General features: G+C 38.5%; 1 protein-coding gene across 1 annotated transcript in view; it reads left to right on the top strand.

Annotated features, from left to right (window-relative positions):
- The window catches only part of LOC107594968 (gamma-aminobutyric acid receptor subunit delta-like), a 30,995-nt gene that overhangs the window by 5,980 nt on the left and 10,609 nt on the right, over positions 1-14,406 (top strand). Inside the window, exon 2 of the mRNA XM_016285214.1 lies at positions 5,966-6,081. Coding sequence (XP_016140700.1) covers positions 5,966-6,081 — 116 coding nt within the window. The remainder of the gene's footprint in view (positions 1-5,965; positions 6,082-14,406) is intronic.

The raw sequence follows: 14,406 nt of genomic DNA, 5'->3' as shown, positions 1-14,406 counted from the left end.
AGTTTTATGTCTAATTTTTGTTTCCGCGGGGGGGGGGGGGTCTGGTATATAGAGTTTACACCTCACTAGACTTGCAATGGAAATCATGGCTGCACTACGGCGTGTTCTTCAGTTGAGAGTCAGGGAAAGACAAAGACGGAGACAACCACAAAGTAGATTGGTGACTAAATGCCTTCATAAGAATGCATCAAACCCCCTTGTATATCCTTGATGACATGGCTATAATTAGGAGATATCGTCTGCCAAGAGGACAAATAGCCCAACTGCTTAATAGCATTGGACCTCAGCTGATGCGTGCCACCAGGAGAAATTTTGCCTTGTCTCCTGAAGTCCAACTCCTAGCAGCCTTGAGATTTTATGCAACGGGCAGTTTTCTCCAGGTACTTGTTGATGGGCTTGGACTAAGTAAGGCATCAGTGTCAAGAGCTGTTCAAGCGGTCACCAGTGCATTACTTCAACTTGCTCCGGAACACATTAAATTTCCAGCATCAAGACAGGACATCACAGAAATACAACAGTATTTTTTAACATATCCTCACATCCCACAGGTCATTAAAGTGATCAATGGAACCTTGATCCCAATCCTTACATCTGTGGATGGCCATGTATATATATATGCCGTAAAGGTTATGCAGCTGCCAACTGCCAGGTGATCTGTAACCATAAGGGTTTGATCACAGACATTGTTTCAAGGTGGGCCGGAAGCACACACAACTCCTTCATGTTCAGCAATTCATCTGTGGGTCAAGAGGCACAAAACTCACAGGGACAGTGGAGGCTGCATGGGGAGAGTGGTTACCCACTGAGGGCATATCTTTTCACCCGTGTGGCTAATCCTATGAATAACAGGGAGAAAGATTTCAACAAGGCACACCATGTTGCACGTAGTATTGTGGAATGCACAATAGGGAGGTGGAAGCTGCACTTTCTGGCTATTCACCAGTCCAGCGGTGGTCTACTGATTGCTCCACAAAAGTGCTGTGCAGTAATAATAGTAAACAGCAATGCTGCACATCATTGCAGTGCAGATTAGAGTGCCCTTACTGAACAGGGAGGAAGATGAAGAGGTGATGGAGGAGAAGGAAGACGTAGGTGGCATGGGACCACATGATGGCCAACCAAGAAATGCCCAATACATGGCAGGTTTTCGTGCACATCAGCAAGACATTGACAGATTTTTTTTTAGTTTATCCCTATTTTTCCCAGTCTTTGAAGCATAAAAAAGAGTAATAAAGCATACAATAAAGTACAATTAAAACCTTATATTATAATCTCTTTGCACTTGAATAAAGTTAAAGGTGTAATCTGCCGATTGTCCTGCTGGTGACCTCATAACTCTGTCATTTTACGATGCACTTAAGGCTTTACGATTACTCCAGAGCACTCATAGATCTACAATGATTTTCAAGTGCTACTTAAGTTACTGTTACATATCTGGTCCATGAACTTCCGTCTGCTAGCCATCAGAGGTCACCCTTTCCATTTTCATTGACTCTCGCACTACACACTGTCGCATATCACTCCGGACTACATATCCCATCATTCATTGCACTGATTGCACACAGCACTGATTGCACACAGCTGTTTCATATCACTCACTCACTATTTAACACTCCATCTCACTCCTTCTTACTGCCGAGTATTGTTTAGCGCTTATCGTTTTGATAGCTACACTACGGAGCCTGTTCAGTTTACCCTGCCTTAGCCTAGTCTTGCCTTGTCTGTTTTCTCGGTTTCTGATCTTTGCCTGTTTTCCTGGATTTATCCCTCTAGTCTCGCCCTTGTGATTCTGTTCGCCAATCGTTGACCTACGCTGGACTATTCTTGTGTCTTGCCCGCCATATACCTGTTTGCCACTGTTCGACCCTGCCTGTGTTTCTGACCTCCTCTGCTTTTAATAAAGCTTGCACATGAATCTGCACGTCTCACGTCTTGTCAGCCCCGTAACAGTTACGATGCTTTTGGGAAACAGACCGTAATATTAAGATCAGTCGTACGATCGTGTTTTAAATAGAGCCAACTACATTTGGCTTACAATGCTTTTGGGAAATGCAGCCCAGTTCAGTTCATAGAGTCGATTTAATGGCTGCTCTAAATTAATGTGCTGCTTACACTGAAGTGTGTGAGCACACACACACACACACAGCTCCTAACATTCAGTAGCACAGAAACAACAGTTGCGGAGGGAGGTAAACTAAACAGAGGAACTCTTGCCCGTTATAATTTCATTCACCCTGCTCAACCCTAAGGAATACTTGAGCAGCCTACGGAAGGGAGCATGCAAGGTGCTAAAAACCTCAGTAACTAGCTCCTCAGACTACAACCCTAAGTATTGCCATCCATTCAAGGGAGAGCATACATCCTTACCCTTATGCTGGGAACACACCGCACGATTTTCGCCTAGATTTTTACTCGTTTAAAGTTTTCCAAGTAACTTTCATCACCCGGGTTCTAAACCCGAAGGAAGCCACAGGGGAGCTCAGACCCTATTTAAAACCCCAATGTAACCATTCAAAGGGGAGCATACATCTCTTCTTCAAGACTCAACAACAGTTAGGAAGGGAGGTAAACAAAACTCTTGTGAGTCACCCTGTTATACCCAAAATTGTATTTAAGCAGCCTAGCAAAGGGAGCATGCAGGGTGCTAAAAAGCTCAGTAGTTAGCCCTCCACAACACAACCTCCAGAGTTGCCACTCCTCCAAGGGGGATGTAAACAAAGTAAAGGGAAAATATACAGGATGGAATGAAAGGTAGAGTTGAGTGTCATCAGCATAGCAATGAAATGAAAAGCCACGTTTCTGAATGACAGAACCTAGCGATACCATGTAGATAGAGAAGATAATTGGTCCAAGAACTGAGCCCTGAGGCACCCCAGTAGCTAGATGTTGTGACTTGAAGGACCTATCTGAGAGGTAAAACTTGAACCACTGTAGGTCGGTATCTGAGATGCCGGGGGGATCTGGTGGTTAACTGTTTCAAAAGCAGCGGACAGATCCAGCAAGACAAGTATTGAAGATTTGGATGCCGCTCTTGCCAGTCTTAGGGCTTCAACAACTGAGAGCAAGACAGTCTCAGTAGAATGTCCACTTCTGAAGCCAGACTGGTTGCTGTCCAAGAGGTTGTTCTGTGTGAGAAATGCAAAAACTTGGTTGGACACAACTTTATTCACATGTTTTTGCACTAAACAGAAGAAGAGATACTGGTCTGTAGTTTTCTAAATGTGCTGGCTTAAAAGTGGGGATAGTAGTGGGGTTATCCAAGCCTGTTTAAATGCTGAGGGCGAGTGATTTGAGGTGTGTAGTGGAGTAACTAGCACATGATCAGTTGAGCTGCGGCATGTGTAAATAAGGTTCAATTGCAATAAAATGTGAGCAGAACAACAGCCAACAGTTCATAATAATTCAAGTAGTTGTACAGAGTAGTTTTGAAAAGTTCTCCTTAAACAGATCTACAAATATCTTAGTGACATTGATTCCTAAGTATTTTAAATTTAAAAGATAAGGTTTCAGAAGATTACTTTTCAGCTAGGTCATTAACGGGACAGTATACTTTTCCCTATATTGATCTTATATCCTGATATTTGTCTAAATTATTTTAAAGCAGATATTATCATAGGAACTGTCTTAGATGGATTAAAAATGTATAATAATAAATCATGCTGAGGAAGCCTAGGTTTATAAAGCGATTGCCAGAGGTTCAGTTGTTAACGCAAAGTGCATTGGAGATACAGTAGCAGGCAGCCCTACAGTTATGACGTGTTAACTTAAAGTAATCAGTCCTACATTTATTTGTCTGAGGCCACTGGAGATGCATAAAAGACCTTTATCTATGAAATAAATGTGGAGAAGAGATAATCCCGCCAAACCCTGTTGATGGCCTTTTCAGCACCTAATGACAGTATTTCAGATTGAGACCTTGATTTAGAGCAATTTATTATATAGAATCATCTGCAATCATTGTGAACCATTTGTCTATTTTTAATTAAACCAGTCTGATCTTCAGGAATTATTGTTGGGAGCAAGTTTTTTTATCTCATTTTATTTTAGCTGAAACTTTTGTGTCTGTTTCCTTTTTGTAATGCAGTAAATACATTAATTACTTGGTAAAATGTAGCTGGGTGAAGACCCATCTCTAATGATTAATCTATAAGATATTTTATGTTTTCTCAAAATCACAACTTATAACATGCAATTTATCTGATATTACCTGGTAATTACATTAATTCTGTGATAAACATGTAATTGTCACATCTCCACCAAGCTGTCAATCTCCCCCCATGTCTCTGGAGTACTAACCACTCAGACCTGACAATCATTAATCAGCTCATTAAGGACTCTTCAAATACTCACCCAAACACGTTTCAGGGTCTAGCCTCACAAACAGGAAACTCATAATGACATACAATGGCATAGTGTTCTCCTTATCTCATGTGGACTATCTTCATCTCCAGTTTGGTAAAATTACCTATGTTGTACTATTGTTGATTAGTGTTGAATCCTAACACTGAATCCCCAAACCAGTCAAGTGCAAACGCTGCCCCACAGCCAATTCTAAAAATGTAATTGATTATGTCAATCACAGGGCTTGTTGCATAACAGTGCAAACAAAATTAACCCTAACCCAGTGAATCATTGCCACAAGTAGCCAAGAAGAGATCTTTTCCACGTGTTCCCCTGTCAGTTCCATTGTTTCTCAGCTCTTTTCCTGTCTCCCTTGTTGTCTCCCTTGTTCCCTTCCTGATTTCGTTCCTTTAGCCACCTTTTTCCTACCGGCCCATGGCAACTACGAATGAACTTGTTTAACTGTCTGCATGCTCTACGAATGCAATAATAAGCATTTGGAAAAAAAAATTTATACAATGAGGCGCCATTACTCTCTTCACTCTTCAAACCAATGAACATTAAAAGGAAATTTAAACATTTAAATGTATTAACAAATTACTTTCAGCAGACCATAAATAACAAGTTAAATATTACTGTAGTAATATGTTATGCAATGTGTTTGTTGCGTTAATCAAAAAGTTTCCATCATGAACGGATGATGTATGGATATTTCAAAGAGCTTTCCATCATTTTGACAGATACAAATATTGTATACCCTGTTTCTTCCAGTAAACTGGGAAAGAAATGTGGGGATTTGGGAAGGCAAAGGAGGGATTCTTAGTGCATTGTATTATTCATGGGATATATTGTTTATTAAATCAAAAGCGCAGGCCACAATTGTGCAGTATCTGCTCTCTTTTTCATAGATACAGCAGAAGAAAAAGAAAAGAAAATAGTGAGGAGGAACAGAGAACACTGGACTAAAAAGAGCACTTGCCACAGAAATTCTTGTGATACCAATGTCTCATTAAAATTGCAAGTGTTATGCTAAAATAGGCATGAAGTAAAAATGTGCAGATCATTCAGTCAAATTGACAGATGAGTATTATTTTCAGCGCAACCTTATTATTTGAAATTATTTGTTTCAGTTTTGAAATTCTCCAAACTAGAAGTTTCAGCCATATTTTAAAATGCAATAGAAAAAAAAAGGTGTATGTTCCCACTGTCAGTTTTGTTACTTGGATTTGTCCTTTATGTCTGTTTGGCATAGCTCTTATTACCTCCTTAGCTTCCTGATTCAGTGCCCCCATTTGTATTTTATTCTACGTCTGTGTCTGTTTGTTCTATTTTGGGCTCTGTTTCTATCGTTTTTGGCTTATTTTGTTTCTTATTGTGTAACCAGCATCCATTAAGCCCTGGATCCATTAATGCTTTTTGATGCTCGGTTTCTGTGTTTTATCCTGTTTTCCTTAACACCTTTTCAGTCCATCCATCTGTCCTGTATTTACGTTCACTTCCAACCAAATATGTCCCCATAATATATTTCAATGTTTTGATTATGCAATTACACGTCACACATCTGCATCTATGATAAAATTGTGAAAGAGAAAGTGAAGAACATTTGTTTGTTTTGTCCCTGTAGGGCCATGCTGAGTGATATTGGTGACTATGTTGGCACAGACATTGAAATATCCTGGTTGCCTAATCTGGATGATTTAATGAAAGGTTATGCTCGAAACTTTCGCCCAGGGATTGGAGGTGAGTTTTATATGTGCAGTTTACACTACACTGCTCAACCACCTGCAGTCATTTTTAGCATCAATATTTAGCCTCTTTTTTCACAACAAACCTCACACTTCCTATGACAAGTGATCCAGTTTTTACAGTCAATTTTTAGAGTATTACAATTAGCCCACATATATTTGAATTATATCCTAAGAAACAAGCTTGTGAGAGGCACACCACATGTCACAGTATTGATAAGTACCTAATAAAACATCTTATTCAATAGGTCAGTGGTTCTCCTCTGCGGACCTTTTTGCTCTTCATTTATGAAACTAGTTATAATTGATTATAATAAGTGGGTCATTCTATAATTTAGGTTACATTTCATGTCCACTGATGTTCATTATTTTTTTAAACAGTTTTCTAAGAGAAAACACTATAATTTATATATATATATATATATATAACCAAGTTTTGCAGTTTGTCTTCATGCAATGTCCGCTTTTTTCTGAACTTGAGTTCAAAATAATGAATGAAAATCAAGAGTCAATGAAGTCAATGTCTTATTTCTTTCAAATAATAACATTTTTAATTTTAATCATGTTACTTCATGTTACTACCAAACAGCTCTCTGCAAACTAAAAAAAAAAGATTTATTACAAAACCATGTGACCAGCGTCACGTCATGTCATTTTCTTATATGGCAGACATTTTAAGCACATTATGGTAATTGGTATGGTTTATTTTTTTTCTATATTTTATCTCTAGTGACCTATTATCATAGATTATATTAATTGCCTGTCAACTATGTTCAGTACATTGTTGTGGTTTGCAGTATTTTAATGGTTTCTCTTCAAATAACTATTGAAATTGAACCTGATCAAGAAAATAACATTTGGTCAGCTAGACAAGGCCTGCCATTGAAATTATGAGTCAAGATGGTGACGTTGTCAACTATGTCACCTGGCAACTAAGTTAAGGGATATTTCACTAATTTTACAAAGCACCTAATCAGTGTGTGTAGTGACATAGTTTGTTACATTAATAAAAATAGCAGATAAGTTATACACTGATAAAATATACCAACTGAAACCAAGAGTTGTTTTATTAAGAAGGCATAGGGGAGAGTGGTGTAAGATGAGCCAGTGGGTAGTTGACCCACCCCCTGTATCTTGCCAACTGTACACTTTTGTCATGTGACCAAATATTTTGAAACCACCCATAATTTCTGCCAGACTGTGAAAAGAAGAAACACACGGGATGAGTGGAAGGCACCCAATTACTTTAAAAACTTTTAACAAAGTTTAACAAGTTTTTGGCTTGTCAAAGTAAAATTTTAGCATAACATATGTAATGGCTGTTACATCAAAGTAAATTTATCCAGGTCTAAAAATATTTATGATGCATATAAGTGATTTAGCAATGTATAAAACCATGTAAATCATTTAGCTAAATATTAGCCTGAATTATTAAGCAAGCTAGTTGTTTTCCAAAATGGCAGCTATGGGGCAAAGTGAGCCAAATGCTGTGGGGTAAATTGAGCCAGCATTTTATCTTACCCTACCACAAGGCACTGAAGTTAAGTTAAATCTCTGAAGTATAAACTGGTAGTTTAATGTGATAGTACACAACTGATTTAGTTTAGCATATTTACATATTATTATTTGTAGTTTATTTGATAGGGACAGTGTACAAGTGCACCAAATCCATATCTGATAAGAACCAGAAGATGCTTTTCATCACATTTTAATCAGATATATCTTTCCACATGTAGTCCCTAATGGCCGGTTCGACATTGCAGAAAAGCTACCATGCCGAGAATCTTTTGACTAAATTGTTCATTAGTTTCAGTGACATTTATTCCTTCATTCTAATTCAGTTTTTTATTTTTATTTTACTCCGCAAACTCTCTGTCTAGTCTGTTTTTGGGAACATTACAACTTTGGTGTTAAACATATTGTTTCAGAAATGCAAACAATTAAAGATTGACATTTTCATTTGGTTGGTTTTATGTTGTTTACATTAGCTTTAAGAAAATAAATAAGACTGTTTGAAAAAGGAAATTTGATTATTAAATTCGTTTTTAAAAGAGGTAAATTATCTTTTAAATTGAACATGGGTTTGAACCAGATTCAGTCAGATGGTCAGTTTACAACCAGATGCTTCACATGGGAAAGGGCAAATTAGGCACGATGTAGAGGTCTGCGCGGGACTGTTTTTTTATTCCCGCTCCCGCAAGGTTCTATTCCGCACCCACCCGCTCCCACTATATATTCACTCTTTGTTCACCGCTGTCCGCTTAGAATAATTTTCTTCCCACTAAACTTAGATCTGGTTTCCAGAATCTCACATTTGTTTTTAAAAGAGGTAAATTATCTTTTAAATTGAACATGGGTTTGAACCAGATTCAGTCAGATGGTCAGTTTACAACCAGATGCTTCATCTTACTCATTGACTCGGGTCAACTTACCCCCACCCTGGGGCAAACTGAGCCACAGGAACACTTTTTTTATAAGAAGCCATATTTTTAGAACCCTTTGTCATAGATGCATTCTGATCATTTAAAATGATAGGAAACATCCTGAAGTAACTTTAGATACTTTGATTGTACTTCTGCGTCATTTTCCCTTATCTTGAGGACCACATAAGTAAAAAGTGGCTCATCTTACCCCACTCTCCCCTACTGTTTTTACACTTTTTTGCTGATGTGAAATGTACCCTAAAATATAGAATGACAAAATGTCTTAACTGTGCACTTAATGTTGCCTATGCAATATCATTCAAACTGCAGGAGTCAATCCTGAATAATAAATCATAGAATATTATAATATTATTATATAATTAAAATATACACTACCAGTCAAACGTTTATGAACAGTAAGATTTTTAATGTTTTTTTAAAAAGTATCTTCTGCTCACCAAGCCTGCATTTATTTCATCCAAACTACAGCAAAGTAGAATTTTTCAGGTTTCTTTTATGAATAGAAAGTTCAGAACAACAGCATTTATCTGAAATATAAATATTTTGTAACATTATAAATGTCTTGTAGCAAATTAGCTCAAAAGGGAAATGTATATAAATAATTACAATTAATTATGATTAATTACAATTATTTATATCAGCTGCCAGTAGTAACTGTAGCAGAATTAAATTGCCCTCAACTAATCTGTTCGTCCAGCGAACATTCAGTGTAAGTTCATATCAACTCTAGGAAAGGATATTTTAGTGGCCACAGAAAATACTTTCTTACAGTATTAATGCATTAGAGCATGTAGCAAGGATCAAAATCGTAAAAGGTACAATAATTTGCAAGGCAGAATCAGAAACTCATGCAATTTGTGCACAAGAGTTTTATTAACTAAACACTAACACAAACTAGTCTAACAAACAAACAAACAATCGCTCATCATACATGGGAAAGGGCAAATTAGGCACGATGTAGTGGTTTTTATTCCCGCTCCCGCAAGGTTCTATTCCGCACCCACCCGCTCCCACTATATATTCACTCTTTGTTCACCGCTGTCCGCTTAGAATAATTTTCTTCCCACTAAACTTAGATCTGGTTTCCAGAATCTCACATTTACATTTCCGCTACTGAAAGAAAGAGAGATAGGCTAACAAATAAAAGTGTAGTCTGCACAAAATTGTATTTTATTTTATTCATCTTGTCAAGAGTCTTGAATTTATTGACTTTGACTTGAATTTCTATGAATTATCTTAAGACACAAAATTTGTTTAATATTTTATGCAACACAGTAGGAAAAAATGTGTCAAAGAAAATAAAAATGTTGTACAAAAATTTTATTATTTTTATTCGTCTTGTCAGGATACAGTTCGTTTAACATTGACAACACAATAGGGAAAACTGCTCTGAGCATTGTTATGCACATGCTGCGCACAGACCACACAAATAAAACTTGTGACGTTTAAACAGAGGCAGACAAAGTACTCAACTCCATTACTTGAGTGAAAGTATAGATACTGCTGGTCAAATATTACTCCATTACAAGTAAAAGTTGTAAAGACAGATTTTTACTTAAGTAAAAGTACAGAGTACTTGCTTTTATAAACTTAAGTTTTATTGTCGTACACAATACTTGCAATACTTCTGAAGCAACTTAGAATACATTACACCTGCTGAATACACTGACTAGCTTGTAGTATCTTTGGAATAAAGAGCTTTTAGAATGTTAAAAACCTATGGGGGGAAAAAAACATAAATAAATAAATATTTAACACCCCTACCCACCCCCACAAAAGCAGGATGGTAGTGATCTCACACAGCTCTGACAGTGTGTGCACACATCTATGTGTAGCCATTCATCCACATTTGAACAGAGTGGACAGTGAAATCCTGTAAATACAGAGTGATAAGGAAGAAACTAAATCAAACCTGCTTTAAAACCGAGCAACACAACTGTAGCTGTATGTGACGAGAGGGGCAGGGCCGAGAGCCGTGGGAACGGAGCGAGGCCGGTGGAGTAATTGCGAATGCGCGACACCTGCGCCACTCACCGGTCTCGAGTCTCACGGAGGAGCTCCGGAAGGATACAAAGGAGGAGTGACGACAGGGAAAAACAGGAGAGGACCAGGCATGGACTTTATTTGGTGTTTTGGTTTTGTTTGTGCACGACAGTCGTCCGCGAGGGGCTGTCGCGCTGTTTTGAGTTTATTTTATTATTAAAGTTTGTTTAAGTGTTCGCCGGTTCCGCCTCCTTCTTCCCGACCTACAAACTACGTTACATTGGTGCCGAAACCCGGGAGGAAGGAGGGACATGCTGTCAGAGAGCCCTCGCTGCTGAGGGGGATCGCGGTGCTGAGGAGATCGGGCAGCGGGAAGAAAGCGGAGAGACCGCCGGTGGCTGCCCGAGGCGGTGGTGCTGGAACTATGGAAGACGAGGTGGGACGGAGAGCTCTGTGACGAGAGGGGCGGGGCCGAGAGCCGTGGGAACGGAGCGAGGCCGGTGGAGTAATTGCGAATGCGCGACACCTGCGCCACTCACCGGTCTCGAGTCTCACGGAGGAGCTCCGGAAGGATACAAAGGAGGAGTGACGACAGGGAAAGACGAGAGAGGACCAGGCCTGGACTTTATTTGGTGTTTTGGTTTTGTTTGTGTGCGACAGTCGTCCGCGAGGGGCTGTCGCGCTGTTTTGAGTTTATTTTATTATTAAAGTTTAAGTGTTCGCCGGTTCCGCCTCCTTCTTCCCGACCTACAAACTACGTTACACTGTATAACTTTACAACAGAAACACTGCTTTAACAAAAAAGCAAAACAGCAAGACTTATTTGACATCAAAACAAACATTTTAAAAATTCTGTCTAATAGCTCTCGCGGTACTTTGATGTCACACACAGAACGGTCTGTGCAGTGCTGCTCCAACACCTTTTATGTTTTATTAGGAGATGCACAACAGTTTTTCTGTGGCTTTATAGGTAATATTTTCATGTACACAATTTAGCAAAATCAGAAAATATTGTGTCTAATATATACCACAATATTAACTTATTATTATTGAATTGTTGTAAATAAATATCACATTTGCAGCTGGTCAGTGTTCAAAAAATGCTGGGAAATCATTTCATGTAGCCCTAGAAGAGTGATTACTGATAAACTGTCTAAAAAAAAGGAAGTCAAGTTTTAGAGAAGAAAAAAAATCACCCACTGACTTTCAAAGCTGCTACATAGTAACGACTTTCTACTTCAAGGACCTTGATAGAAATGTAGTGGAGTGAAAAGTACAATATTTGTCTTTCAAATGTAGTGAAGTTAAAGTTATAAGTTCCCAGAAAAAATAATACTCAAGTAAAGTACCGATACTCAAAAAATGTACTTAAGTAAATGTACTTAGTTACTGTCTGCCTCTGTGTTTAAAGCATGTAGCGCGTGCATAACAGTCCTGAGCGCAAGCTGTACCGGTGGTCAATAAGAATAAAACACAGATATGCTGTTCTAAATGGACGTCGGGAACGGGATATTGTTAGACCGCCCGCTCCCATTCAAATTACACCAGAGTTACCGACTGCTACCGCATTTTATTCGGGAATTTAATCCCGTGGCGCAAAAAATCCGGTTGGGTCCCACGGTTCCCGTGGGAGAGTCGCAGGAACGCAGACCTCTATCTTGATGGTTTCAAGGTTTTGAACTTGCGATCACGTTCTTCTGGGTTTGAAGAGTGATGAATTTTAAAGATGTTCTGACTCGATGGTGATTGGGAGTTTCTTCCCAGTGAAAAGTGAAAAAGAGCTAAGAGAGACATCAGCTGAGATCCTAGGATCTTTGGTGACTGGAAAGTCAAGGCCTGGTGCAGACTTAAGGGTTGCAGAAGCGTTCAAGCTCACATCCTCGTCTTCTCAGAATCTATCAGAACCGCAGACTGACTGGGGCGGGTTACTGATGTGAGAGCTTTATTGCCTATTGAGCTCACACCTCCGGGAGGTCACAGAGCCAATGATGGCTTTCACTTTTGGAGGGAAAGTTTACTACTCTTTGTCTTAGAGCATGGTATTTTGCATATGTAATTTGATTGGGTGTTGATGCAAAAACTACTGAACACTACTATATTGCCTATGTACCAACATATCATATACACTCTCGTTTAGATCATCAGAAGACGAATTCATAGATACTAAACATGGTAAGATTACATGACAGTATACAATACAAGAGACAATATACAAGAACAGTAACAACATACACAATGACTTGAAGTATATGTGTGTTCATTCAAAGAAAGGTTTTCCTATGAATTAATTAGAGAAGAGTCCATTTTTATGGGCATTATGTGTCTGTTTTAGAGAGAACTCAGTAGGAGGAAGATTCTCTCTACATACTTTTAGGTCGTAAAAGTTTATCTGATCTGGCTGAGGGGTCCAGGTTGCCATGGTAACCAGGGGCCAGTGTCGTTCACAGACATCCTGGCACCCAGTATGTTTATTGGGTGAGGGGTCTGTGACTATTTGTTAATCTAATGAATAATTGATTTGTTAAATCTAATGAAAAATGGTGTGTCTGATTGGTCCAAATGCTACAGTGTTTATCATCACTTTTGATCAATTTAAAGCATCCTTGCTAAATAAACGTATTAATGTCTATAATTTCTTTCCCCCCCAAATTTTATTTTATTTTTTTAATTATACTGACTCCTTTTGAATGGTAAAGTGTATAAGGTTACAAAAGCTTTTTGTTTCAGATAAATGCTGAACTTTGGATCTTTCTATTCAACAAAGAATCCTGAAGAAATGTACTCAACTGTTTTAAATATTGATGATAATAATAATAATAAATGTTTCTTAAACAGCAAATCAGCCTATTAGAATGATTTCTGAAGATCATGTGACACTGAAGACTGGAGTAATGATGCTGAAAATTCAGCTTTGATCACGATCCTCAAATAAATGCAGACTTGGTGAGCAGAAGAGAATTCTTTAAAAACATTAAAAATCTTTCTGTTCAAAAAGTTTGACTGGTCGTGTATATGCTTATTATATTATAATGGGAAAGGATAAAAGGAAAGTGAATGAGACGGACAGGTGGCTCTTACGACTTTAGTCCAGACTTTAAAGGTTCTCAATTGCTTTGGGCAACCCAGTCTCATAAAAATACGTACCTCTGGGTGCTTTTCTGCAACACCATTTTTACGTACCTTACTGCACGTTTCGCCGCAGTTTCAAAGAGAAATGTCCACTGAGTGGCGCTAAAACATGGGTTCAATACGTGAACCCTGGCACGTTTTTATTACGTTGATATAGGTACGTATTGCTGTTTTATTACATTGCTTCAGGTACGTATTGCGGCGGTTCAGAATTCAAATATCCGGGAACTGCTAAGAGTTAATGCTCTATCGTGTTGGAAATATGCCCTACACCAAACCCAACCCTAAACCTACCCGATAGTGTTAACAAATGCTAAACTGATATAAAAACGCATTTGTTGATGTAACCGTGTCATTTGAACTTACTTATATGCAGATTTGAACCATTTTGTCGAACCGTAGTTACACGGGATTTGTGAGCTCCTTGCCTCTCAAATGCGTCTCCGTACTCCGTGAGCTACCGAACAAAGCTACCGTCGAAGAAAACCCATTGATATGAAGCTGGATATGTGCGGTGCTAACGTTCAAAAGCATCAGTTTTCAAATCTCCCAGCATATTAAAATTGTTTTGAAGTCATAACATGATATTCTTCAAGTAATTGTGCGAAAATTACGCTTTATTAATCGAAACTCTGTAAATGTGTGAAAAGGAATAAAAGGTGTCGGAGTTTTACTGCCTCTAGTGTTAATTTCTTTTGGAAACTGCAGTGATATGTACTTATTGGTACATATTTCGCGTCTCGCAAAAATGTGCCCCCGGGTAC

Source organism: Sinocyclocheilus grahami, unplaced genomic scaffold (assembly GCF_001515645.1).
Source record: "Sinocyclocheilus grahami isolate Dianchi unplaced genomic scaffold, SAMN03320097.WGS_v1.1 scaffold194.1, whole genome shotgun sequence".
NCBI lineage: Eukaryota > Metazoa > Chordata > Actinopteri > Cypriniformes > Cyprinidae > Sinocyclocheilus > Sinocyclocheilus grahami.
This window is presented reverse-complemented; position numbering and strand designations above follow the sequence as displayed.